The sequence below is a fragment of the Falco naumanni genome, chromosome 2 (genome assembly GCF_017639655.2).
Source record: "Falco naumanni isolate bFalNau1 chromosome 2, bFalNau1.pat, whole genome shotgun sequence".
NCBI lineage: Eukaryota > Metazoa > Chordata > Aves > Falconiformes > Falconidae > Falco > Falco naumanni.
In genome coordinates this window covers 117,440,568-117,468,397 of record NC_054055.1, presented here as the reverse complement: position 1 = coordinate 117,468,397, position 27,830 = coordinate 117,440,568, and the positions used below count along the sequence as shown (strand labels likewise).

The 27,830-nt window shown below is 40.9% G+C and overlaps 2 protein-coding genes across 7 annotated transcripts in view; one reads left to right on the top strand and one right to left on the bottom strand.

Annotated features, from left to right (window-relative positions):
* Positions 1-17,737, bottom strand: part of PROS1 (protein S) — a 34,734-nt gene extending 16,997 nt beyond the window's left edge. The window contains exons 1-8 of one of the 2 annotated variants that reach the window (XM_040583026.1): positions 17,329-17,737; positions 15,998-16,071; positions 12,956-13,113; positions 11,883-11,907; positions 11,465-11,551; positions 7,651-7,773; positions 7,372-7,494; positions 5,360-5,485 (exon numbers count right to left, since the gene is read on the bottom strand). In XM_040583026.1, the coding sequence (XP_040438960.1) occupies positions 5,360-5,485; positions 7,372-7,494; positions 7,651-7,773; positions 11,465-11,551; positions 11,883-11,907; positions 12,956-13,113; positions 15,998-16,071; positions 17,329-17,645 (1,033 nt within the window). In that variant the 5' untranslated portion in view covers positions 17,646-17,737. The remainder of the gene's footprint in view (positions 1-5,359; positions 5,486-7,371; positions 7,495-7,650; positions 7,774-11,464; positions 11,552-11,882; positions 11,908-12,955; positions 13,114-15,997; positions 16,072-17,328) is intronic. The other variant, XM_040583027.1, reaches the window with a different exon arrangement.
* A 309-nt stretch (positions 17,738-18,046) lies between these two features.
* Positions 18,047-27,830, top strand: part of ARL13B (ADP ribosylation factor like GTPase 13B) — a 45,437-nt gene continuing 35,653 nt past the window's right edge. Inside the window, exons 1-3 of one of the 5 annotated variants that reach the window (XM_040583031.1) lie at positions 18,047-18,293; positions 23,003-23,177; positions 24,948-25,018. In XM_040583031.1, the coding sequence (XP_040438965.1) occupies positions 23,119-23,177; positions 24,948-25,018 (130 nt within the window). In that variant the 5' untranslated portion in view covers positions 18,047-18,293; positions 23,003-23,118. Of the gene's footprint in view, positions 18,294-23,002; positions 23,178-24,947; positions 25,019-27,830 lie in introns of those variants that run through there. The other 4 variants (XM_040583029.1, XM_040583028.1, XM_040583030.1 and 1 more) reach the window with 4 other exon arrangements.

The window sequence follows — 27,830 nt, the reverse complement described above, 5'->3', positions numbered from 1 at the left end:
TCTTCTGCTCGTGTTTGCATAATTTCTACCTCCTTCCACTCATCTCCCGTTCTTCCCCCTGATCTTCAGAAGCTGGATGGCCCTTTACATAGGCTGGTCTGTGATACTAACTTTCACATTCACTCTTTGCATGAACTACTGAGGACTCTTCCAAGTCACTTGTATTGCTCCAGAATGATTGCTTACCTCTGCTCTGCCAAGCTGAGAACCATCTCCTGCTGTGTAGCAGGCTGATGGAAGACAACAAGGTCTTTCCCCCCCACACCCCCCGGGCCTTTTGGAAAGAGTTTCAATGCCACTTTGAGCTAGCTTAGCAAGGTTCAGAATGATTGCACTGCGTGCTAGAAGCCTATCGAGTGTCTTGGGCATTCTACTGAAAGGTATAGGAAGCAATACAAAAATCTGTAGTATATTCAAGCTGTGCAGAAGTCAATGCGGCATTAGCACTCTACAGCCAACTCCACCACCTCCTTCCTTCCATTTCACTAGAAAAGCTTTCTCCCCTGGAAAGCAGTGAGGGATGGGAAAAAGAACAAGGTTCTTAATGGGAGTCTCTGCATTATTATCATGGTACTTCTATAAAAAGGGAGCTCAAACCAACTGCTCTGTACATGGTTCCACTGCCTGTCACAGGTGGGTTCACTGAGAATGCATTTGCTGGGTTATAAGTAGGCATGGAAGACCTCAAGCCTTTGACCAGCAACTGTTACCAGCATGTTTTCCTGTTCTGGGGAAAGGTTTGATACATATTGGAAGACAGATCCTAAAATATAAGTGGAGAGTTGATAACTGGCTTTTTGAATTGTTTAAATTCTAACTGGTCTTAGGTTCATAGCTGTAGAAAAGGTTATGTAGGAGATTCTTCTGCTTCTCCCTGCTCCCTTTAGTGCTTTACCCATCAAAAATGTCAGCTAAGTGAGTAAAAGGAATTTTTAATATAGAAATACAGTACTGGATGTTTCTTCAAGTTGATCTGACATTTTGCAAATTTTTCTGTGTTGCAACCTCACAACTTGAATTAGTTTTAAATAATGAGCATAGAAATTGTGACTGTGCCTGAAATTACAGTCCCTTCAGAAGTGAATGTTTGCTAGTGTTAAAAGTTTTACCTTTGCTCAGATTTGAGAAAGTGTTACTCTGCACGTACATATGTATGCACACATTTGCAGACTCCTGCAACTGTATATCACCAACCCTCTACTCATAGCTTAATTCCTATTTCACTCACTTGGGCCTCTTACCTGTAGTACTTCTTAGGAGAGTAAGATACAAGGATGAGTTGCAATATCTAAGTGTTTATTTTTGAGCCTTACTCAAACTTCTTTCCATATGCTTTGGAGATAAGGTTTGCACATTAGTCACGTGGCAGGATTTGGTCAGTTAAGAAATACTTTGCTGATGCATACTTGCAACTGATTCATCCCTTCATTTTCTCCAGCTAAAACTAGATTACTTCTTACTCTTTTGTTTGGCACGTGTACTCTTTTCCATTTAGAAATCAACTGTTTATGGTCTTGATGGGGTTGCCTAACCCAGTAGATTGTAAGCTCAGCTTTGTGAAAGGGATTCTGCTGTGAAACTCACTTCCTAATAATTTCTGGTGACTGGCAACCTGATGCCTATTTAAAACTAAGACTAAAAGATGGTGAGTTACAATATGAAGCTGCTTTTGTCACTTTGATTTTTGCATCCTAGCTAACATGCAAATAAGGCAATGACAAAATCCGAAATGTACCCTAGCCATACGATATGATGGGTGAGGAGAACACTTTCTGTGTGTTTTCCTACCCTGCCTGGTTGTTCTTTTTTTTTTTGAAAAAAAAAAAAAAAAATCATTCTGGTTACGATCATTTTGGGATCTGAAAAGGCCAAGAAATCCACCCAAGTCTAGCCACACAGAGAAGAAAGGAAAAACAAACAAACCACAATCACCTAACCCTATAGACTGCTTCACTGTGGAGAGGTAAAAGGAAATAAAATTTACCACCTCCCAAAAGGAATTGGACTAGAGAGACTCTGAGAAGCACCTCTCTTCCCACGCCCTCCCCAGAGGAGCATGACTGTGTAGATGCTTTAGGGGAGATACTGTTCTTCATGAAAGATCCTGTACCCCTTCCAGTACTTGAACACCTAGCATTACAAAATTAAAACTACAAGCACTGGTTAACCAGTAGCACTACTGTAAATCTGAGTGCTGAATTCTGTACAAGCAGCAGTTAATTTTGATCATGTCCCTCAGGCCCAGGGTCTGCAGACAAACAGAGACTTATGAAGTTATTATGAAAGCTTATTACACAGTTTGACAGATGAATTTCTATCATTAAATCACCTACTCAGAAATTTACACCAGTCCTTGTGGGGGTGTAAATTTCCATTACCCAAAATAAACCTGCTGCTCAATGGTAAGGTCTCACTCCAGAGTGTACTATAGCAGCAGAGGGACAAGCAAGCTTCTTGAACAGATATGAAGTCTCCTTCCTCAGCGGACGTTATGGAATTCCTGATCAGTCCAAATTGTAGGATCTCCCCACGTGGAGCTAATTGTCCTGCTACAGAAATCCTGACATGCACAGGCTGGAGGGAACCAAGTTTTTTGAGTTTTGTTTTAATAATTTATGCTATAACTATCCTGCTTTTTTTTTCATTCTTCCAAGTTGTAGTTAGCATCTTTGCGTGTCTGTCTGAGCTATTTCAAAAGCTTCCCACAGATCCGTCCAAATGTCCGTCCCACATCATAAAACACTCAGCAGAAGCTATTCAGACAAACCCATGAATCTGAGCAGCAACCTGGGTTTATACAGCTGCTTTCAGTGGAAAGCTAAAATAGCTTGCTTCAGATAAGTTGCTAAAATATGATAAAATTGGCCACAAAGGAGCTGCATACCATGTTGTAGAAGGGAGCTACTCTATATAACACCAGGGGAATATGGTGATTTCCCCAGAGCATGGATGTGGTTAGTCAGGGTTTTGTGTGTGTTGAACAATTCACGAGGGAATGGGAAAACTCAATTCCTCAAATCTTCAGACCATGTGCTAGCGAGGGACTAATAACTGGAATACAGACATACTCTGTGCTGTTTGATTAACTGGTTCAGTCACTTCTTTAATAAATGGTCCCCCTTCAGAGAGGGAAGAAGAATGTAGGGAAAGACATGCCAAAACTTAGGTAATTCTTTAAAATATGGGTTCAGATTTGTCTCCTCGCTACTGACTGCAAGACAGACCCTGCTAGCACAATAAGCATACTTACCCATTCCCACTACTCCTTTTTTTTGGCAAGGTGTTTGAAATTGCAAAGGTGGTGAGGAGATGATAATCAAGTTGTGTATCTAAAACTGTACGGTTTCTATGAAACAAAGACTGGACTGTACAGATATCGTCCACTGACAGTGTCTCCCAAAAGGTGGGGATGAAGAACTGTAGCAACATTCTGCTAGGAATGGGTGAGAAAAAAACCACAAACCCTCTTCTAGTCCACGCTAATAGTATCTGTCATCATAGAGACAGTTGTGCAAAAACGTATGTAAATTTGGTTTTTCTAATAAGCATAATTGAATTTGGCCACCTACATGTGATATGACAATGAAGAGGTAATGTCATTTAGTATTTCTGTAAGGCTACATTCCTGTCAGTCTGCACAATCCTGTCCTTAGACAGGATTTGGTGACTCATTTAATGTGGTTACAACGAGGTCTGAAAGCTTAGCAGCATAATCCTCCTTCTAGGAGGTAAGACTTTGCTCATTTTAATGTCCTCATCCTACAAACTTCTGGAATCCGTGTTTCAGAAGACAAACAACACTTAAATTCAATTTGATGCAACCCATGTATCTGCAGAAAGTACTAAGAGGAGTGAGATTAATTACTGTGACATTTTCCTCATTTCAGTGTACACAGGGACACAAAATTGTCAGTAACGTTTTAATCCCATAGGAACCAGACAAAGATCTGACATCTGAATATGTAATCATTACACTATGCAAAGCTTTGGCACAAGAAAGCTGCGCACGAAGCCATGGAGCAAAAGATTCATGGCCAGCAAGAAGCTACTTTTGTGTCCTTTTGAGCAATAACATAAAGGCAGCATTTAAAATAAAAATCAGTCACTGATACTTTTTTATTAAACTGACAATGTAGAAAATTCCTGTTCATAGTAAACCACTAAGAGCTTTTATTTCTCTTCTACAATTGAAATTTAATTTCTGATGTGTATATTAAACAAACTTCAAGTAGAGAGAAATAAAATGTGTTCTAGGACAATTATGCAAATATTTTCAATGCTTGAAGAAGTTATTTTATTATGATCTGTGTATGAATGGCTTCTTGCTGCCTTACTGCTAGCTATCAGTACTTCCCAACTTTGCTGTAATTGTTACGGAACTTAATTTTGAAATTCTTCCTTCCCAACTTTCATTTTAGAAAATAATATACCAAATGAAAGATTCTTCTGGTGCAGCTCCTTTTTTCATCGCTCCTTTTCTGGATATTTAAGAACATCTTCATTTTAAATGCAAGGTCTTTATAAAAAATCTTTTATACAGCTGCCATGCTGTCATTTCCAGCTTAGAATGGAGATCAGTTCACTCTAATGCTGTTATTTCTAGCATAACTAGACACCCTGAGGAAGGATTAAATGAATGTTATTTTAAATGGAATTCAATGACCTCAGTGAAAAGCTCTTTCCAATATCTGAGATCTAAGGACATACAAAGGACAGAGACTGAGCCCCTAGGCATGAGGGCTAAATAAGCACCTAAACAGCCTATCAGATGGATAAAGACACGCTTTTTTGGTTTTTGAGACAATCTGATTAAGCACGGTTTTCATTTCTGGTGATTACCTCTTTATAAATCTTCCTGTCTTGCCCAGTTCTGAATTACCAAATGCTTACTTTTAATTGATTTTGCTATAGCTTGTCTTGAGTTAGGGATATTTATTAAACTGATTGACATCAAGTATTTCACCCTTGTAACTGTAACGATGCTTAAAAACAAGGTACAGGACACTCTAGTAATGCCCAGATCCTCAACAGATTGCTCCAAGTTCTCTGAAAGAAACATGCTGGCTGGTTTGAGAGCTTGGACAGAAAGTCCTCTCTACAGTGGGACAGGAGAGCTCCCATGACAGAAAGTTACCTGGCATACAGCAGGACACGGCAGTGTACCATAAAACCCTCTGATGTCTAGGAGTAAGTCATTGCTACTGTACATACTACATGTAATATAGCCTGACTGAACCTCTGAAAAAACAGAAAAGTGAGTCATATTGTAATAAACAATATGATACACCACTAGATGTGATGCTGGAGTTTAGTATAGCAGTGGATTTAAATTTTAAGAAAAGAGGTTGTGAAGACCTACCTTCACAGTTCTTGGAAGTTGAGTTATATGTGTAGCCTTCTGCACATTCACATTCGTATTTCCCCAGGGTGTTTTTACAGACAGCTGTCCCACAGATGTTTGGATGCAACACACATTCATTTATATCTAAAAATACAAACAAGTTATCAAAACAAATCACTCCCTTGCATACCGTTTTTTCCTAACCCTATCCAAAAACTATGCAAATTGAGAGAGGCTGGCAAACTTGTCTCTTTCTTGCTAGGTCTACCATGCTTTAGTAGCAGACTATAGCTATAGCAATAAAGATTTCAAGAGGTCTCTAAAAGGCACTTCTGCATGCTCTCAGTGAAAACAAATTATCTGCCTGCCTACCTTTCCAATTCCCTCATGTGTTCTGTGGGTAACAGGAAAAGGGATGCATGTCCAGGAAGACAGAGAGAGAAACAGTCTGCAGGTTTCCTGTAAACTAAACCAGACTGCATAATAAAATCCTATCTTAGAAAAAAAGACATTCAGAAAGGCAAGAAATAATCCTATCAAAGTTTCTTATATGCTACAATCAATTCATGTCACAATTGTCTTTTAATTGGCTATGCTGACAGGTGTTCAAGTCCCTCACTGTCTCTCCATCCCTCAAACCATTTTAGTGTCTATCTTCTGTGCTGTTTCCAATTTTTCAATGTCATTTTCAAAATGCAGATGTGACAACTGGATGCAGCCTGTAGTATCAATCTTACTAAATGTCTTGCAAACAGAATAATATCAGATCCCTGATAGTACTTCAGCTCCCACTTGTATGTGCAGGGATCATTCTAGTTTTCTCTGTGGTTCTGTAGTAGTAGTGGAAAAGGTGCTGCACAGGGAGAACAGATTCTGCCACTGGCTTGCAATGATTCCCAAACCATTTTTGAAGTTGAAGCTGTCTTCAATTCTGCCTACTTTTCTACAGTTGCAGTGTGTACTCCAAACTCCTAGGTGTGTAATTTTATAGTTGGATGTAATGAAACACTTAAACCTGGTTTATCAAATGATCAAACTAGTATTCTAGGTACTAAGGTATATTAGCATATTTTTATCTTTGATTATTTTTTTAACCAACTATTCCAGTATCTTTCCAAGAATTAAAGAGATTCTAACCAACTTATCTACTTGCCCTTTTTGACAAAAGAGCAGTCTTCTGTTCTGGAATTTCTCTGGAAATTATTCATTCACAAAAATATACATACAAAAGGAACTGACATTGGGAGATGGCCCTCAAGTGTGGCCTCTTAAATTATTTGACACTATCCAAGACTGTTATCATAGCTTGGCAATAAAATATGACATTAAAATAGAATGAGGTTGTATTTTTTCCTAACTATGCAGTAAGAATTGCTAATTATGTCAATGCATAGTCTTTATGTGGAATGGAATGAAGCACGTGGGTCATGGCCTAATAATAGACACAAGCATGTACAGAAAAAAAATTATGCTGGGTGAGTAAAAAACAAACCTTTCTCTCCATTAAGAGCATTTTCAGATTCATTAATAGTTTCTTTTCCAATGAACTTCAAACTCCCAAAAGAGCAGCATCACTAACTAGGAGTGATTCAGCCTAAACCAGTGTTTACCAGACATGGTAACAGTATCACCTGGTTGCACCATTCTAGATTCTTGTCTCGGCATGCTTAAAGGGTATGTGAAAATGGTTAGTGACCAAAACAAGATGTACAGAGCTCTAGTAATGAAGCAGAATCTAATGTACAGCCTTTCTCCTTTTTCCATTTATTTTTCCCCCCTCCCTGAATTCGTTTCAACCCATCTCAGCTCCATGATCTGGTTTGCTGTACGGTTGCCCAAAGGCTTGCAGTGGTATAAGGCTGCAGGTGGAATGAGTAGCCAAGGTGAAGCAGGACTCATCTCTCATAGGCAATGCAAGCTTCTGCTGACTTAGAGCATTTAGGGAATACTGAACTCAATTATTTCCTCTCTCTAGTCAACAGGCAATGTACTGTCATATAATGATGTTCTCCTTACATCTCGCTTCCTACCTCCACAATCCCGTTTATTTGTGTGCATGAAATAGCCATCTTCACATAAACAACGGTAGCTTCCAGGTAAATTAGAACAGCGTTGGCTACAACCTCCGTTTGAGTCTTCACATTCATTTATATCTAAAAGAAAAACAAAATAAAAATCTCTGCTGAGGGGAAGGCATTCATTGACCAACTGTGTCGCGGTATATATACTTAAAGTTTTGATACTGTACAATAATAGTAGAACTGTAGTGTTCTTGAGAACTAACATCATGATGATATTAGAGACTATACCTTCTTCACATTTTTCTCCTTGCCATCCCAGTTTACATACACACGTATATTTGGCTTGTCCATCTATGCAATCCTTATATCCATCTTTATGGCACGGCAGAGGGCTACACTGATTTGAAATCTCTGTGGGATGGAAAACATTGGAAATACTTGTTACTTGGCGTTATTTTTCCTCAAGGGTCAGTTTAGCCTTTTTCTTCTCTTCCCACAGGTACCTTTCATAAACAGGAAGGAGCTTGATGCATAACATCAAGTATCCATACAACCATCTTGCTACTAATTCTGTCAGCAAGAATTTGCAAGTGGCTGAGAGGAAAAAAAAAGCCATCAGTACTTTTTCTTTGTCAGGTAGAAAACAACTAGAAAACAAATGATTTACTAAGCCATGTTAAAGCCTGCAAGATGTGACAAAACACAGACTTAACACTGTTTTCATTACATTTTAAGGACGTATTTCTGTTTTTAAAGAACAGTGGTTCTTTAAAATGGTGCTCTGCCCCATCATATTACCACGGATTTCACTAGAAATACCAAAGTTTCAAGAATACCAAGAATCCAAGATTAAGAGACCAGTTTCTCTATTCAAGGAGGGTCACATTTACAAAGAAACTAACACTTGGGTTGCCTTGGCTGTCCAGGTCCTGTGGGTAGACTGGATATGTCAGTGTCGAATACTACCGCCTTTTACAAATACTAACTTCAATGGCAAACAAATTTGCATTGTAAAGAGATCAACTGGAGACTGTGCTTACTAGCAAGATCTAAGAAAGCAAGGCTCACAATAAAAGATTAGGGCAGAGAACACAGAATGCCCTGCCTTCTTTTTCTCTAACCAATATACATGAAGTTCTTTTAACTTTCCCCCCTGCCTATTTTCGTAATTTTACATCACCATACCACATAAGGCATCATTCTGTTTGTGTCTCCTGAATATGCTGGTAGCTTTTTGGATTATTTTTCTGCAGGCCTTCAAACATTACAAACACATTGTTTCTATTTAAAGTTATGTTCTTGTAAAGCTCTGGAATGTCATTCTGAGGCATGCTTTTTAAAAAGGTAGAGTTCTAAAAAAGAGCAGAATGAAAAGAAGAAAGAGTTTAGTGATAGTCGGATTCAAAAAAGTGGAATGAAAGGCAAGTCTTCCTGAAGACTGAAACTTGCTACAATTCTGTATGTAAGGCCTCCAGTGAGGTGATCGCTCAAATGTTTCTTACTTCACTCAAAAGAGCTAAAGAACTGAGCCCCACAGAATTACGTTTAGTCTTTTGTGACCAAGAAAGCTTAACAAAATCTGTGTTTGTATATTACATATATATCTATATGAATTGTATATATCAATTAAATCTACTCCTAATTAAATTTTGCTGCAAGTAAATCCAGAAGCCCAGAGGCCAGTCAAGCTCCACAACTATACAGCACTTCTAGAACAGGTGCTGCACAGCATGCAATAGTCACAGTGCAGGCTCTGTGTTGCAGGGGGCTCCAGTTGCCGATGAAGACTGACAGAAGAAATTGTGTAGAATACATAAAAGAAATGGGGTTTATGTATGGATCCTTCACAGCAATTCACAAAGTTCTAGAACTCCCTACATTTCCCCCCCCCCCCCTTTATTTTTTTTTAAATTATTTACTGCTTTTGTAGGTCCAGGAACAAGTGTGTGAACTAAGCTTATTTTGAGCAAAGAGTTTCATAAGTGATAGATGTAGAAGGCACCCTCAGAGTGTGCAACCGGGGAACAAACTTGACTGTAAATGTTTCTGAGCAAAAGACAGTGATGACTTGTAAGAGTCTGAACTGAGAGAAGAAGGATTGAGTTGGCAGTGTGAAACATGAGTAGATCGAATGAGATTAATTAAGGATATAAAGGGCAAGAAACTTGAGGAAACCAATGAATGAACAAAGGAGAACTGGTGAAATACACTAGAGGAAGAAGACAAGACAGGATGGACAGGACTGGATGAACAAAGATGTCCACAGATGAATGATTAAGATGTCACTGAAGGAACAGTAATGCAGCAGCCATTTTTCCTGAAAGTGGGCTTGGTGTTCCACTTTTTCCCAGTTCAGGGTGCCTTATAACCTACTATCCAGCAATGTCTTTTGATAAACATTTGTGACAACAACGAAATGTCAGAAGTGATACTCAGCCTGCAATAGAAAGGGTATGTGGTGGCAAAAAATGTATTGTGGTACCTGTATCCTCTGCCACTCAGAGGTTTTGGTATTCATGAGATGTGTTATGGTGAGCTGTACAGATGTAAAGGCAGGGATCTGTAAGTGTTTATTTTCACAAGCAATTAAGTATGCAGATGTATGGGATACAGTTGTTCAGGGACTTAAAAATGCATGTTAGATACATGCTTGTTATTTTTATTCCTTGATTTTTTTTCAGCTTGAGACTGAAACCAGTTACTATATTATTATAAACTAATTCTTATAATTATTTAATTATTTCTCATTAGGGATTTTTTTTTTCATTTTGACAATATCAAAACAATTTGGATCAACAAGTTCAGAAAGACAGAACTTTTAAAATAAAAAAGAAAATGTAGACATCAGTATCACAAAATCTTTGTCTCAATGAAAATACATTTTACAAAAATAAATGTTAAATACTTTTAATGGGAACTTTAAATTCCACTTTCTCAGCAGTAGCTCCCTTCCAGAGATGTGCATACATTTTGTTGAACATCTAGGCCTTAGAAACACTTGAAAATCTTATCCATACTCACTTTACTTCTCCTTTATCCTGGTGACTGTCCAATAGTAACAGTTCATTTAATTTGATTTTATAATGTGAATCCAAATGGAGAAATACAATGACTATCAAGTAATCTAGTTGTTTTCGCTGGGCAATACAAAAACACTGCACATTCACGGAGCTCTGCTAAATCCTTTCCTCCTAGGATCTCTAATGAGAATAAGAAAGAGTGATATGAATGGGAGTACATTCATTGGCCAAGTGATCTGGAAATTATGTTCATCCATGACCATATGCAGTGTAATTATTAAGGACTTTTTTTGCCTTCCATTGCTTTCAATGACAAAACCAGTGTCAGATGGTTAAGTATCCCTATTCAAACTAATTGAAAGCTTCTATGATGTAACCAGGCTGTAAAGGTTTAAGAGGTTTAGAGAGATGTTTCAACTGTGACATTTAAGGAACATGGTACAGATTGCTTCCTGTGAATTCACTAGAAAAAAAACACAATTCACGCTAGACTTGTGAATGTATAGGCATAAAAAAATTAAAACATTTAAGCAGTATCACAAGTTTCACGCTTTGTGACCTTCTTGTGTCTGGAGTCAATGACTATGTCTTCCATCTAGTAACTGAATTTTTCAGCCAGTAACGTTACCCACTTCATGAAGGGCTACAGTGTAGCTATGGGCCAAAGAGTGTTAGAATGGAGAATTAGCCAGATGGATAACTGACTGAACAGGACTTGCTAGATGCAAAAATCAAGCGTAACTATTAAAGGATGTGGTATAGTACAGAGGACATAGTCGGGAATGCTGATGAGTTGGTGTAGGACAGTTCTGGTTTTGCATGAATTCTACCTTCTATTTTGCAGTTAATTATGTTTCTTTTCCAGCATGCTTTATAAAGTTAATAGTCATTTATACCGCTTGCTCTGAAAATGCTCCATCTCACCTAATTTTTATTTGTGAGTTTCTTTTTTAGATTATTGAGTTTGCCTGTGAGTTAATGGAGATTTGTCTCTTCTTCTGCCTAGGTGAACTTTCTAGCCACCTACGTGTGTGTTCTTAGACCTGAGTACATTAGGTAAAGGATCTCACAGCAGCACTTACCATTGACACAAGCCCTCAGGTCAGCTGGAGAATCTGGAGTAACTGCAGTAACCCTGAAAATCCCTGCTCGATAGGAGGCAAGGCAGCCTGCAAATGCAAACCCACACAATCTGCTTATGATACAAACACTCATTTAGACTGAAATTACAACAGCCTATGCAAGGCATCTTCAAAGAGTCTGCTCTCACAGCTTGAATTAGAAAACTTGTCTGGGCATATTAAGGACAGATGATCACAGACCAACCCTCTGAGTGCCTCTGCTAGGATCTAAGCACACAGAACTGCCTAGGAACTCCTATGCATTATAATCAGCACAGAAATCATTCAAGGGCTACGGGCAGAATAACTAAACTAGTATTATCTAAATAAGAAGATCAGTGAATGATATACTAGAGTTGTTCAGGTTTTTTGTACTTACTTAAATATTTGGGATAAAAATACTCCTGCAGAAAGAAAAGAAAAATAAAGAGCAATAAAAATTTAAGGTAGGTAGAATTACAGCAGAATATATTCCTGAATACATTCTAAATTATAATGGTATCATAACTACAAAAGAAGCAAACAAGAAAAAGTCACCTTGACTCATAGAATATAGACCAATTTTTCTATATCACTACTGTTTAGGCTAAAACAGCAGACTTTGATAAACACAAGACAGTGAAGAGATTAAGATACTGCACTGAATTCAGAGTGAAGGCAATGAAATTAATTGGGTGTCAAAATTACTTTGAAAATTCTCTCTTTAAATGGGAGGATCTTGCCTGATGTTACTGGATGCAGAGCAGTCTCCTTTATTTCCCTTTTCCACCCTAAAATAAGCAAAATCCCCTGGAATGGGTTGAACTTTGTACATGTAATTAATTCCAAATAAAGTGAAAATTGTTACTAAAACAGAAATTGTTAAAAAACCCTGATTATTTATTACTAAAACTATTTAAATTTGACAATCAGTATATCCAAATACAGGCAATGTTATCAAAGTCAGAACATGGAACTGGCATAGCTTGCAAAACAAAATTCATTTTACTCACATGTATTTTGTAATAAACCTTTTACAGTACAAAGTTGAGTAAAATCTATGTAATACTAAATAACATGCAGTAGGAATGAAGTGAGGAACAGAGTTCTCCCCACTAGGAAAAAAGCTTGCAGTAATACATCCATTCCATTCATTAAAAGGGCTGCACAGCCATGCATCTTCTGTGTAAAATTTTAACTGAAGCCAACAGAGTTTCCCCACACGGAATGTCTGCAGATAACTGTGGTCTAGAACTGGTGGTCTGTACTGGAAACTAAAATAATATGTACTCAACTATCCTCTTTGCTTATACAGTCTTCATTACTAATTACGCAGGTTCTATCCACAAAAGAATTTCAAACCAGTCCGCATGTTGGGCTTCTTTTAGTTTTGCAGTGTGAATTCTATGTACTTTTAGCTTTCCCTCTGCAAAGAACTACTATCTACCTCGTAGATATTAATGAGATACTTACAGTTTCAGGATTATTTTCAAAGATTTCCCTGGCTTCTTCCTTATTGCATAATTCTTCAATGCACTCTCTTTCTAGATTTCCCTTCTTACTTTCCTCCATAAAAGAATTTGCTCGTCGTTTCCTCACCAGGAACTGAGAGGCATACTGCTGGGATAAAACTTTGTAGAAACAAAGCTCTGTTGTTATTTATTTATTTATTAACAGCTGAAAAACACTGTAATCACTTAAATATGAGAATCTAACACAAAAGTCTGAATTAAATCCTTAGTCAGGAGTTGCTGTTTGCTATGATCTTGAAAACTGTGGGCAAGAAAACCTAGAATTCTGTTTTCTGTATGTGGGGTAGCTGTTTCTGACCAAAAAATTCCTGAGTTACCAAAAAAAATGTTTGGGTAGTGCTGTGCCTGAAGCATAACTTAAATGTCATATGCAGGACAAGATATTTCTTTTTTAGCTATAGATATTACAAAGTGAGATATGTGACCAACAAGAGGAAAAAAGCTGTGAAGCCTTTAATATTACGTGTTTCAGTAATATTCTACGAGTAAATATTCTGAACATATTTAACTTATCTGAGACCAAAACTGTGTCTTACAAAATCAGGCTACCTGTTATATGTAATTAACATAAATGTTATTCTGTTTTTCAGAACCACAAAGAACAGGACAAAATGAAAGGTGAGAGTGATATCCTGAGAAATATCAAGGCAGACAACCTAGAAATACATTCACATTTTACCAAGATAAAATACAACTGTAAGTAACTTATATTTCAGATCTTTGATGTTATGTGTCATTACTTAATTTTCATGTATCTTATTACTGTCATTTTATTGACTTTTACACAAATGGTGAACAAATAAGTGAGTTGGGAAATTATATTAAAAATGAAAGGGTTGCTTCTATGTTCTTTATAGAGCACACACTACAGGAGTAGCAATGAAATTAGACTGCCTCAGTTTAATTTTTGGACATACCTTGTGATTAAGAGAAACATGGAAAAGCATAACTGGAAAAAGTCCAGCTGATAGGGTTAAAGAGCATGGCTGACATATGTTAACTAGAAAGCACTACACTTCTGCACTTGCCCTTCTTTTATCAGCCTTTGCACAACTTAACCTCTCAGACCAGCACAATTGTGTGAGGGTAATGACACTTGCAGTGCAAACCAGATATGGTGTACATACATATTCATCACTAATCTAAAAAGATCATTTCAAGCAGACATAGCCAATTCAGTACTGTTTATGAGCACGCAATACCTCAATCTCAGAGCACCTTTGTAACTAAAACCTACATGTTACCTAAAAGTCTCGATCAAGTGACAGGGAACACAACTGAAGCACTCTGAAGCACTGCAACATCTGATAATGATCTGAAGAAACCTTTCTGTTACAGCATCCTAAATGTATTTGATTTGGGATAAGCCTGTATCTCCAAACTGATCTGTTTGCTTTCTTTCTGGTAAGACTAATCTTTCTGGTAAGGCAACAGCTACGATTTCCTGAGCATAAGGTGGACGTGCTACAGCATACCTCCAAAGTTTTGAAGCACACCTTCATCTCGGAGAGGAGCCAGCAAGTTGCTTAGAAACGCAAGAAGTAGTCAGTTTGTGCCCTTCTCCACCAATAAGTATATGAGCAGGCAGCAGCCCAGTGTTTGAGGACTCATTTCTTCTTATATACATGACCTACATGGTGTTCTTAAAGAAAAGTCTTAATTTCTGGGCCCCCACTTCCAGAAATTCTTGGCACAAAAGAAATGATTCAAGCCTGCTTTCTTCCTCTAGCGTTTTCTACTTCCACAAATGTTAAATTATGCCAGAAGTACATCTCAAGGGCTGTTAACAATGTATTTCAAGAGCTGGATTTGGATTCTCTGATTGTTACGTATTCCTCATACGGCAGTTAGGAGGAGCAGTGAATTGGAAATTGTTGCAACTGTGGATCTCCTAGACTTTCAGTCCACAAGCCCATCACTGACATGGCGTCTGCTGGGAGGCTGGCAAAAAGCACGGTGAGATGACAGAAGGACCTCATGAGAGCTCTTCTGAGCCCTAAGTGCACTGGAAAGCACACCCAGAAAATATTTTTGCTGTTTATCACAAACTGTTGCTAGCAGTGTCATTTCAATTAACTTGGGTAAATGGCTGTATTTGTCACTACGTAATAAGAAGGATGCAGAAAGTATATCTGTTCTGAGGGAAAAGGAGTGACAACAAAATAGTAAAATTCTGCATTGCACCTGCTGGTTTTGTTTACAGTGGAGATTTTCTACCAGTGCGAGCATGCTGACATAGCTTTGGGGCAGGGGCTCTGTGCTATAGGTGAGGCCTAATTTACAGCTGACTTTAAACAATCTTGTTTTGATCTTTAGCTACATCAATCTCATTGTGACACAGTTTTTCAGTAAATAAAGCACAAGAAAATTCCAAGTGCATGCAGTGTTCTTCAGGACATTACACCAGATCTAACACTGCTTATCTTGTGATTTCAATACAGTGGGGTAATGGAAACGGGTATTTCCCCCTACATCACAGCAGGTCAGCCTTCTCCTAAGCTGATTTCCTATGATTTCTGAGTTTAAATAACACAGGTAGCTCAATGAAAATCCATGTTTTTAGTGCAAAGATTTCAATTCCCATGCATAGAATTAGTACTGTATTTATTCAACTGGTTTTAATTTTTTTTTAATTAAAAATCCCGACTACTGTTGCTGCTGCCAGTTTGATTACAGGAAACTCCAGCACATTTTTGACCCTGCCAGACCGATAGTTAACCCTTAAGAACTCTGTGTGTTTCGTTTGGTTATCACTGAAGCCTGATAGAATTGAATTGCCTTATGATTAAAGTAGGTGTTGTGCAGACACTGTAGAGTGATTATTTATCAAGCACCTGTTTAGAAGCAGTGCTACTGAAAAATAAAAATAAAAAATGGGGGAAGAGGATGAGATTCAGTGGTTCCTTACAGCTGTTTTGTAGTATAGATGCAACTATAAACCTGCCGTAAGTGGGCTAGTTAAACATAGCTTAGAGCAGCTTACCTAATACCCCAGCTGCAGAAAGCAGTTGTAGCCTACTAGTGCTCTCTCCCAGAAACTCAGCAAGATCCGATAAACTGAATAAAAAGGAGATGTGATACCACTGTAGAAAGTGCTATCATCTTGTTTGTACAGCTGTTCTATTGCAATCAGCTCCACAATTCCGGCAACTACAGTCTCCCAAAATGCTCATCAGTGACATAAGCTTTACGCAGCAAACAAAATAAACCCAACCGACTGCTAATGTTTGCCTGTTCCTTCTCCCTCTTATCCAAAACATGTCCCTCACTGGATGTTGGATAGAATGCAGCTACACTAGCAGAGCCACAACTTTCTTTTATGATTATTGACTGGTACAAGCTGCATTATTAAGATCTGTTTTCTCTTTTTTTTCCTCCCTGTTCCAGAAATCCCTGGCATTGTTCAGAGCCAGGCATAATAAACTGGACTACATGGACCACAGATACTTCGCACGCGTAAGCTTCAAATTTCTCACTGTTCATAAAAGAGAAAACTGACAAGGTACTCAGTGGGGAGAATAAATGGAACAGAAAATGTGATGAAAACAGGAGAAAAACAAACATTACAAAATGTTTATTAGAAGATTTATTTTTAGGACTTGTTCAAAAATGTTATAAAATGAACTTTCATCCTTCCATACTGTTCCCTTCACAATCAGAATCCCTAGCATTCAAACAGAAGTTTGAATAGTAAACATTAGTTTTTTACTTCTGCCTGTTTAATCATTAGTAAAACGCGTCAGGAACAGGCTTCTTTGAAACTGCAATTCTGCCTGTTCCAGATACACAGTGCCTTCTTTTGCTACTAAGCTCAAAGACTTCTTGTGTCAAAGATGTAAGCGTTGATTGTTTGTTGGGTTTTTTTTTTATCTATAGGTGAGCGAGTAGTGCTTACCTAGGCCGATAGGTCTGAACTCATGAAGGGAGTCAGGGCCGCTTGCCCGGACTCCACAGTATATGCCAACTCTCCAGAGAGCAAATGTTTTCTTTCCAAGCGAATCAAGCGCTACTCGCGGGCTCACTGACCCCCGACTGCGGAGCTGCACCCCGGCCGCCACCCCCCGCGCCCCACTACAGCCCAGCTGCCCCGACAGAAACCGCGGGGGCTGCGGGGCTCGCACCCGGAGGGGACGCGGCGCCGCGCCGGTGAGGCGGGCAGCCCCTCGCCTCAGCGCTGAGGCCGCCGCCTGCGGCCCCCGACCCCACGCTCGCCCCCGGCGCTGAGGGCCGGGCCGTTGGGAGCGTGAGGGGCGCTAAGGAAGCCCCCCGCACCCCGCCTGCCGCCCCCCTGCCCCCCGCCCTCGCCTCACTCACAGGTCGCGGCCTCCGCCAGGGCGATGGCCACCGCCAGGCCGGCCAGCAGCGGGAGGCACAGCCTGCCCCGCGGCCTCATCGCTACCGGGGGCAGCCGGGACCGCTCGCGGCACCGTAGCTGCGCGGCAGCTTCTCTGCGCGGCGGCGGTGGGGCCGGGCGAGCCTCTGAGGGCGGGAGGGAGGAGCAGCGGGGCGGGAGGAGGCTGCGCCGTGGCCGGGCAGCGCCGGTGGCCCGGCGGGAGCGTCAGTACGGGCCGCGCTGTGGGCGATTCAAGCCCGGGCTGGGCCGCGGGGTGGCTCTGGGGGTCCGCAGGCATCCTCCCGCGGAGCGGCCCCCGGCAGGCCACAAACCGAGGCGCTGGAGGGGGCTCGCACCCGCGGGGCAGAGGCAAGCAGCGGCAGCCATTCTCGCAGGGTCGCGCCGCCCGCTGTTTACTTCAGCCAGAGGGCAGCGGGGGGAGGGGGGAGGCGGGCGTTCAGTCCTCGCCCCCTCGCAGCTGATTGGCTGATCCTCGCGGGCACCGAGGCAACCGGCCGCTCCTATTGGCTAGCCGCGGGCCCGCCTGCTCGCTCCCCGCCGCCCGAGCGTTAGCGTCGCCTGCCGTCGGCTCCGCTGCCAGCCCCATAAGTTTGTACCTTCCCGCTTCCTGCTATCGGTAACCAGGGGTTACCGGCCTGGTTACGCGTCTCAACAGCCCCGGAGATCCCGGCCTCCGCCAATGAGAGGCTGCGCGTGAGCGGTCACGTGACCCCCGGGGACTTGCCGCGTCGGGCCCGGCGCGGCGGAGCCGAGCGGAGTTACGCGCCCGCCCCCTCCCCCCCCCCCCCCCTCCCCGCCGCCGGAACGCCGGGCCCGACGGCCGCCCTGGCGGGGACGGGCCCCGCGGCACCGAGCCCCCGGGGGCGCGGGCGGGCAGCCGTTAGCCCTCGGCCTGCGCGGCCTCGCCGCGTCCGCTGAGCGCCCGGTAAGTTCCGCTGGGCGGGCAGGCGGCGGCTGGCGCTGTGAGGCGGCTGGCTGCGCGGCCCGGGCCGGCCCCGCCGGGGCCTGTGGTGTTTCCAGGGCAGAGGGGCGAGGCGGGCAGCGGGGGGTCGGTGCTGGGGCTCGAGGCTTCTTCAGGTACTTGTGCCCGCGGGGAGGGCGGGCTGCCGGCGGGGAGGGCGGGCTGCCGGCGGGGCGGGGGCGTCCCCCGGGTGGGCTGGCCGGTGAGGTGGGGGGCGGCCCCGCCGGGCTGGGGCCCAGCGTCCTGCGCTGCATCAAACGTCGGTGTCGGGCCGCAGCGGCAGCCGCGGGCGGTGGGTGCCGGGCAGCCTGCCTGTTGATTTTCATGAAGCGAAAAATATATTCCGTAGTAGAAGCGGCGAGCAAAGGAAACGTGCCTGCTCCGAAGCCTGCGTTTTAGGGCTGCTTCTGTTTTGGAAACGCCAGGAGGAACGTGGCTGGAAAGCGTGGAAAGTCCCTTGAGTTTCTAGTCGCGTAGAAACTTCTTCATAGAAGAACTGATGGTCCTAGACCTATGTCTCACAAATACTTGTATGCTTCAGTCTTTTAAGATGTTACAGTTCTTGCTTGCTGTTCATGCACCTGTTAATACACTGCAATTGTGGCAGAGAGGATGGTGTTCAGATTTTTGCTGAATATGCTGCCTTCTCTGCTCAGAAGCTTGGTTTCCTGTTCAAAATATAATGCAATACAACTAAAAGACTGTGATTTTAAATTAAAACTCAAGTCAGGCAAGGAATATCACAGCAGGAGGTTAAATAAACCTTGAGGAGGGTCAGCTTTGAATGGTTTCTTTAATTATGTTTTGAAGAAAGTGAGAGCTTGATATGAATGAAAAAAATCTAGCGTAAAAGCCTCTACCAAAGGCAGAACATTTAACATAAACTCTGAAAGTGAAATGCGTAGAAGGTGCTTGTTTTGTGCTTCGACATGGAAGTAGATAACCTTATTCGTCAGGTGTCTTGGTTGTTGGACTTGCTGGTACCCAGTACTTTGGATCATGTAACATACAGGCTGCTAAGTAGCTCGTGATCTTAATCTAGAGTGTCAGGAGTTAATGCTGTTACCTATCATGTTTTTCTTAGTCTCTGTAGTATGCTTTTTCTGTTCTCATGACTAAAAAAGGGATCTTTGACACTCTTTAGTCCTTGACACTTGTGCTGACCTGCTACCTGAATGGTATATTGGCTTGACTACACGGATTTACATATTTCTGAGTTTGTGGGTATGTTGGTTTTGCTTTGCCTCAACAAGCATAAAGAGTTTAAGCTGACATACATCTGGAACAGCTTCTCAGTGTTGTTAATGCAGCATATAAAGTACAGGTAGTATGTTCCATACTTATTTCAGAGATCAAGTATATTCAAAATAGCATAACATGATGTGATTTGCCTCTCCACCATAATTTTCTCAGCAGTGTTGAATGCCCCTTCCTCCTATCGTGGTATGTTTTGGAAATGTTTTATCTTATTTGTAACCTCATGCCCACCCCCCCCTTTAGGGTTTTGCATTTAAACAAGATTTCTCTGCTATGACATAGTCATCCTCTGCTTTCACTCTCTAACAAGTTTTTTTCATCTCATGAATCCCATTTAAATGCTGTGGGCCACATCTGTGCTTTAGAGCAATTCTGTGACAATTTGCAAACCTAGACGATGTGTATAATATGGGATGGGAATTGTTCTGTGATGATGTTCAGGCACTGAAAAAGTTGCGGTTTTGTCAGTGCCTTGTTCGTTGTGCTGTTGAGTTTTGCTTTTCAGCAGAGCTAGCTGAAAACTTGTGTAGCAGTGTTCTCAAAGTTAGCTTTGTTGGTACTTGCTTGTGGGTTGAGGCACCATACTCTGCTGCATGTGGGGTGTTTTGAGGATTTTTTTGGATTCTTTGGAGCCTGGTTTTAATACTTGTAATAGTTGTAATCATTTTGCTGTCCTTTTTAGGAACTTCTCGGTTCTTCATACACTAAACTGTCCTATGCAGAAGCTACTTTCAGGTGCTCTTGTGTAACAGAAGATAAATATTTAAAGAATATCTGTTATCTCTGCTCTGGAAGAAGCATTTCTGGCATTGAATGGTGGCAGATCCACACAAAGGCATCCCTGAATACAGCAGCTTCATAAGATCAGGAGAAGTTCTCAGTTCCTACCTGTATAAATTCTTCAAACCATCGTAGTTTCTTAGGGACAGTTCCTCTATTTTGTTCCCACTTCTGCTGGTCCAGGTGGGGAAAATCAAAACTTTGGAAAGTTGTTATAATCCTTAATTATTTTGTTTTCTGCATAATCCGAAGTTACCTTAGTTTGAGGTTAGTTATTGTTTAAAATATGAAAGGAATTTCTTTGTTTAAAAAATGAGTTTTAGAGGAACAAGCTTCAGAAAACTTGCTATGGTAGTTGAAAGTGTTAATTTGAATTATTTACACTTTCAATTAATCTGCTCATGGTGGCAAGTTAGCAGGAGGGAATATCTCTACCTCTCAGCTGCTCTGATATGAATCCAGTTGGGTTTTTTAGCTTAAGCTGTTGATCAAAATGGGTGCTAAGATGATATGAGCCTATGAGCTGAGGTGACAGTGCACATTCCTTCTGCAAGGGTTGTGATCATCTCTGGAGGAGAGATCGGTGTGTCATTAACCACCATCCCCTGTCCCATGACACATGCGTGGATTTATTCCCCTATTCCATAGCCACCCCCCACCCCTTCTGTGAATAAGAACTGCTGGTGATTTGGGCCCCATCTCTGGAGGTGACCACTCAGGGCAGGGGAAGTGGCATGTTGGACTGCTGGGTGCCAAGACCGACTTGGGTTGAACCATCGTCATGCTTGCCTTGCTTCTTCACAAGGCTCATCCTCCTTTGGTTCAAGTGGTCCATGCTGTACAGTTCCTGTACCATGCAACTCAAATCATGGGTTATTTTCCCCCAAGTTTAAATCTCCTTGAGATACACACTGGATTTCCCCATCCTTCCATGTTACCCACCAAGTGCACCTGAGCAAACATAATCCTACAAATGGTTTTGCCATTTCCTGAGGGAGGAGTAATCTAAACAGCCTTTTCCAGCCACTAAGAAGTGCTGGACTCCAATATGCAGTAAAGTAAGCAAGCTCAGTGACCAGTGCAGGAGCCTGCCAATTAACAACTCACACATGTGCTCAGATCAAAGCTGTCATTACCTTTAGCCCCACGTTGGCACTGAGAAGAACTGGTGGGCTGACCATGCCCAACAGCTACACGTGCACCCAGTGACTTGCTCACTCCCCTCTCCCGTGGGATGGGGGGAAGATAGAAGAAAGATGAGAAGATTCGTCAATAGAGATAATGGCAATTTAATGGGGAAGGTAAAAGCTGCATGCTCAAGCAGAACAAAAAGAGGAATTAATTGCTAGTTCCCATCAGTGGGCAGACATTCAGCTGCTTTCTGGAAAGTGGAGCCTCAGCAGTTTAATGGCTGCTTGGGAAGACAAACGCAATAATTATGAACATTCTGCCTTCCTCCTCTTTTCCCTGAGCTATTTTTTGCTAAGTATGGCATCACATGGTATGGAATATCCCTCCCATCAGTTGGGGCCAGCTGGCTTGGCTGTGTCCCCTCCCAACCTCTTGCCCAGCCCAGCCTACTGGCTGCGTGGAGCGTGGGGCAGAGAGAAAGCCTCCATGTTGTGCAAGCACTCTCCAGTAATAACCAAAATATTTGTGTGTCATCAGCAGTGTTTTAGCCAAAAATACAAAGCACAGGACCATACGGGGTGCTGTGAACAAAATAACTCGGCACATCATCCCACCAGGGAGGTTGTGGATTTGAACTCATGCAGTAAAATTGCCCAAAGTTTGCCGGTGAAAGGCCTTTACCTGGACAACTGCTGTTGTTTGTGGTATGATTATTGTAGCTGAACAACAAAGGGAATTTTAAAGCTTTTGCATCTTGGTGCACTTGACTGCATGGTTTGTGTAAGCTTTGCTGTCTCATAGCCAAGTGTGCATATAAAGAAACAAGCATGCACGTGATCACACAGTTTTTCTCTGTTGTCTGTTTCACAGCAACATCAGAAAGAGGAATAGTCTCTGTTTCTTCTCCTGCTTGAAGAATAGAATGTGGGATTGTGAAATGGTGGAAGTACTTGATACTTCTATTAATTTGGTGACAATTACTAGATATTTTAATTTCCTGAGAGTGCTCACTAGAGAACCCAGTTTCCTTGCTATGGGATCTTTTTGTGTAAAAGAAATTGACAGTTAAATGAATATACATAACAGATAGGACATTGTTTGCTTTTAATGTTTTATCCTGTTATGTTCTTACGGGCTTTACTAATGCTTGAAATTGGTCCTTATTTTCTGTCAGTCAGCAGAGCTGTGTGGTGCATTAGCAAGGCAAGCACTGGAATTTCATAACTTGATGTGTTTTACTGCTCTAACTTGCTAGTTTCCTTATGTGCAGTGGTCTTGCATTATTATTTTGTGTAAGTACTGTGTTGTTGCTGCCTAGATATGTAAAATGAGGGCAGATGAAGTGTGAGAGGATGGGAAAGTGAAAGACATAATGAGACTGTTGTGGGGCTAACTGAGTACGACACACTGGATAGACAGGCTGCTGCTAGGGAAATGACTTGCTTTTGTTACATGTAGGAGCTAACTATGCATTTCTTTTTTATTTTTTTCTTTCTCCTTTGTAGCAGTGGCAAGACAACGTCTGGGCCTCTGCAGTCTCTCTCCCAGTCGTCTTGGGTTGTTCTGGCCTGTCCACATTGTTTCTGTATCTTTCGCGGCTCTGGATGGCTATTGAAGAGGGATGTTCAGTCTAATGGCAAATTGCTGCAGCTGGTTAAAACGGTGGCAGGAACCTGTCAGGTAAACATGTGGAAGTATTTTATGTTCCTCTGCTGACCTTCCCAAGCTGCATTTCTTGTCCTCTCACCTATGTTTTACTTTATTTGCTATATAACAGTTTCATATTTTTTAATGCTGAGACAAAATTCATCATTTTTTTTCTCTTGAGAAAAATACATTGTCTGAACCTAAAAATGAAGTGATAATCATCTCTAATTCAGGTACTTTGTTTCTGACTTCAGGAAAGCATAAAGTTCAAAATATTGTCCTTTGCATACTGTTTCTCAAGTTGAACATTATGAGGTTATGCTAGCATGGTTATGCAAAGTTTTTACATGGTTATGTAAAACTTTTGTCTTATCTAGTTTCTGTGTTTTGAGATTCTGAAGTGTAATGTATTCAAACCACTTTGTTGTCAAGAGTAGACTGTAGCCCCAGTGTAATATTAGTTTTCTTACGTTACCCAAGTATCGTAATACTACGTTTTGCGGGTAGCATGGTGATTTATGCTGGTTTATGGAATTCACTGTTCTTGTTTGTTTCTGTTACTTTTACTTTGACATCTTGCATCCCTTTCCCTCCAATTAGCAGAGGTGCACAGTTAGTGCATAGTTTGTTTCAAAGTATTTGCAGACTATGAGGAAGGGAAATAAAGGGTACACCACACTTCTTTCTACTTCACACTCATGTAGGTTGATTTGCTCTTTTCTTCAATGCTACATAGTTAAGGTTTTACAGAAGGTGCTGCTGTTCAAAAAAAATACAGTGGATTGAATAGCTTCCTGACACCACCAATGTATTATAGACAATTGTGAATTTATATATGTTTATGGGTGTTCTGATTTTGGCTTCCTGTTAAATTATAATTTACTGTGATCCTACTGTTCATTTTTAGGTTATTTGCTCAGAGGTTTTTGGCTCTTCTGAAAGAACTTGCATAAATCATACTTTATGTATGATGCTATTAGTTTTAAGACTGGGAAATGACAATGGTTTTAGTATTCCTTCACTTAAAGGGGCATCAGTTTGAGCACATTCCTTTGACTGCTCTGACACTGTGAATAGGAGGAACAACTGAAGTATACAAATATATATTTATTTTTTTTCCTATTGCCTTGCTTAAAATCCTATCCTGGTATAAATTTTAACCTGTATATCAGATTGCTAATATATTGTACGTACTCAACACCACTGGTTTACACATTTGCAGTCTAGATAGCTCCTGCTTGAAACAAAGGCACAATGAGTACCAGTGCTGCTTATTTACAGCATCTGATGTTGTCTACACAAGTGTTGTATACTTTATAGTGTTCTGATGCACTGGTTCAGGTGGAAATAAATTTCTAGTGTATGCACTACTTTGAGGCAGAGGGATGCTGAAGATACAGCAGAACGGAAATGAAATTACAGAAATTGTTAAAAGAGACCATGACCACATCATAAAAAAACCCCAATGATAAAATTTATGGTACCTTGAAATTAGACTTCAGCAGGCAAATAAGAGTTGAAAACCAAAACATTCTCATGTGGAACTTACAGCACAATATTAGATTTCTCATGTCATACCTTGTTTCTGTTGTTCTGTCTCATCAGATGGTTTGACAGATTGTACACCAGATACACAATTGTAACAAAGCCTGCTACTTGGTGTTTTGATACCTATTATTTTTACTACTTTTGGTAGATTTGCTATGCATGTATTAAAAAACTAAATAAAATAAGTGAAGTCTAGCTAGAAGAAAAAAAAAGATTTGAAATATCTTTTTTTTCTTTTTTTTTCTCCTTATGGAGGAAGGTGACACTAATAATGGTGGGTCTTGATAATGCTGGTAAAACTGCTACAGTCCGAGGAATTCAAGGAGGTAAGCAATTAATTTATCATCTAAATGCAGCATTGAAAGAGAGGATAATTACTATTTTCCATCATTTTAATCTAAAAGAGTTGCTTCATCTCTTTAATTTCTCTCTCCTTCACGTATCGTTGAAAGAAAATTTTGGTGATTTTACCACGAAAAGTAGCACAAGTGTGGTTGCCAAAGTGAGAATGTCACAGGCCCCATTGTGTGAATACCTGCAGATGGGAGAAAAATTAAGGGGTCTTACCTTTGAAACATAAAGATCCTGATTATTATTTTTTTTTATATATCCCGCAAATCATGCTAGGGTGACTTAAAAAATACATGCTTCCAGTCATGTGCTTTACGCTCAGGAGAAGTAGCAGAGCAAGCTCTGCATTTGCTCGGTGGCCACTGTGCCTAACATAGTGTTGAACTAATGTAGGCCAGGTTAGCGATAGCTCAATGAAGTTGCTACCATTCTGCTACACCTTTTTCAAAGGTAATAGTACGGCGTAGAGGCAAGGTAGATATAGCATGGAGAGGGCTGCCTCTTAAGGTGTTGTGCTGTGCAGCATTGGACTTTAGTCCACTGTGAATATGACTTTGGTTACCATGCCCATTTGCCTAGGTTGAAGAGTCCTAAGAACTGAAATATATTTGGCTTTTGCTAAAATCCAGCAGACTTAACTGCAGTCTCCTCCAGCTGATGCACACACAAATGACTGATGCACAGCCAAAAACTGGTTTTATCAACCCTAAAGACTAATTGAAGGTTCTAATCTTCACAAGACCTGATAAGGGGAAAAATAATTTGTTTTTTACGGCAAGGACTATTCAGAAGTCACAGTCACACAAGTCAGAACTATCTTTTTCTGGAGGTTCCCTTTAGAAATACTCATCTTTATTCCACTTTTTCCCCAGAAAAATAGTACTTTTAGAAATAACTGTCACATTTAGCTGATAAAGGCAATGAAGTTGGGTTCTAAACAGAATGGAAGGCTAAATAATGAAGCAATCATGTTTTTAGGGCAAAGATTTGGGAATATAAATGAGAGAATATTCATAACTTTATTCACAATTCAGCAAGCTCGTGAGCTTATGTAACACACAAACAGAAAGTCGAGGTAGAGTCTCCAAGTCTGCCAACACACTACTAAGTACGCTCTTGTTATTACACAAGAGGAAAGTTACTTAGAAAGACAATCCCCACAAGGTGGGGGATGACCCATAGAGAGTTGTTGTTTTCATAGGCACAAGTTTTATTTCAAATTATATCCTGCTTCCATGTGTCACTGGGTGGTGCAAAGTACCCTCCAAAATCAAGTGGCCTCTGACTGAAGAGCCTAGAAAACTGTTAGTGCTTTTCTGGTGATAAATAATGATAGAAAATATGTATCACTAGAACCATCCTTTATGTTGTATACATACACATAGAATTTCCTTCTTTTGAACCTTTTCCTCATTATATGTACTTACAACGTTGATATAAAGGTTACTGAAGTAGAGACATTACTGGATGGTCACTTGAAAGCAACTTCAGCACAAGCACACAAGAAAAAAAACCAACCAACCAACCAAAAAAACCCACCAGGTCCATTGATTTCTCTAATGTATACTAAGATGTGAAACACATCATTAAGCAGAATATTTTGTATCACTGCATTAATTCAAAGTAATTGTTAACGAAAATGAAATCTACAGCCTTGAGCTTTTGTCCTATACTTTCTTTCACATAAAGCAACTGATGGAGGCAGCTGACTTGCTTGCAGTTACAATGTTCCTTCAGCTATTTATTAGACTACTGAACAAGAAAACCCTGTAGGCCAAAAATACGCTATGATTCTCATGACATTTAAACAAGAATCCCAACCATATTTTGTTGCAATTTTGCATTTTGCACAGTCACCAATGTTGCACAGTGGCCAATTCAAGGCACTTAAACACCAAAGCACTCTGAACATTTGGTCTTAATGTTTCCGAGATAGTTAAATGCCTCTGCAGGCTAATCTTTTTGCAGTGGACTAAGGGCTCCCACGCTGCACAGCACAACACCTTAAGAGGCAGCCCTCTCCATGCTATCTACCTTGCCTCTATGCCATACTATTACTGTTAAGTGACACCATATTGCTAACCATGTTTAACTAATTCATATTTGCCAGAATTGATCTATAGCCTGTTTATACATTGAAGACTTTAGTATTGGAGACTTCACTATGCAATAGGAGCAGGTGTTTCAGCGATATCCCCTTACATTTGGCACCATCAATAACCTTCACCCTTAACCAACCCTCACGTTCACATTGTTCTATCTTGTTAAAGCACATATGTATGGCTTACAGTGCCAAATGTTCTTCAAAATAAAGTCATCTGAGTTTTGAAGCTGCAATTATTCACAAATGGGCGACCTGGACCCTTCTCTTTTTGGAGACTTGGCTTACACTATTCTGGCCAAGGGGTCTGTTCTGAATCCCGTATGGGCTGTGTGTGAGAGTCTCAAAAAAGGAATGCAGTAACAGAAGGCTGGTAGTTATTTTGCTTCTGTATTGCTCTTCAGAGCTTAGTGCTTTTGACCATGCCTTCATTTCTCCCTCTTAACAAGCTGAATTTTACACCTGTTTCTCCTGCCTCGTGTTGCCAAGCTACATAAAGCAGTTGCAGAGATCCAATAACTCACCCTTACAAAGTCAGCCTAGTGGTGTGAGGCAAGTACAGGCTTTCTTTGCCTGCAGGAAAGGGAGACTGCAAGCAAAAGTATTAAATATAAAGCATTTATTAGCATATTGCATGGCAAATAAAAAAAACACCACAAAAACACCCCTCCCCCCAAAAAACCAAA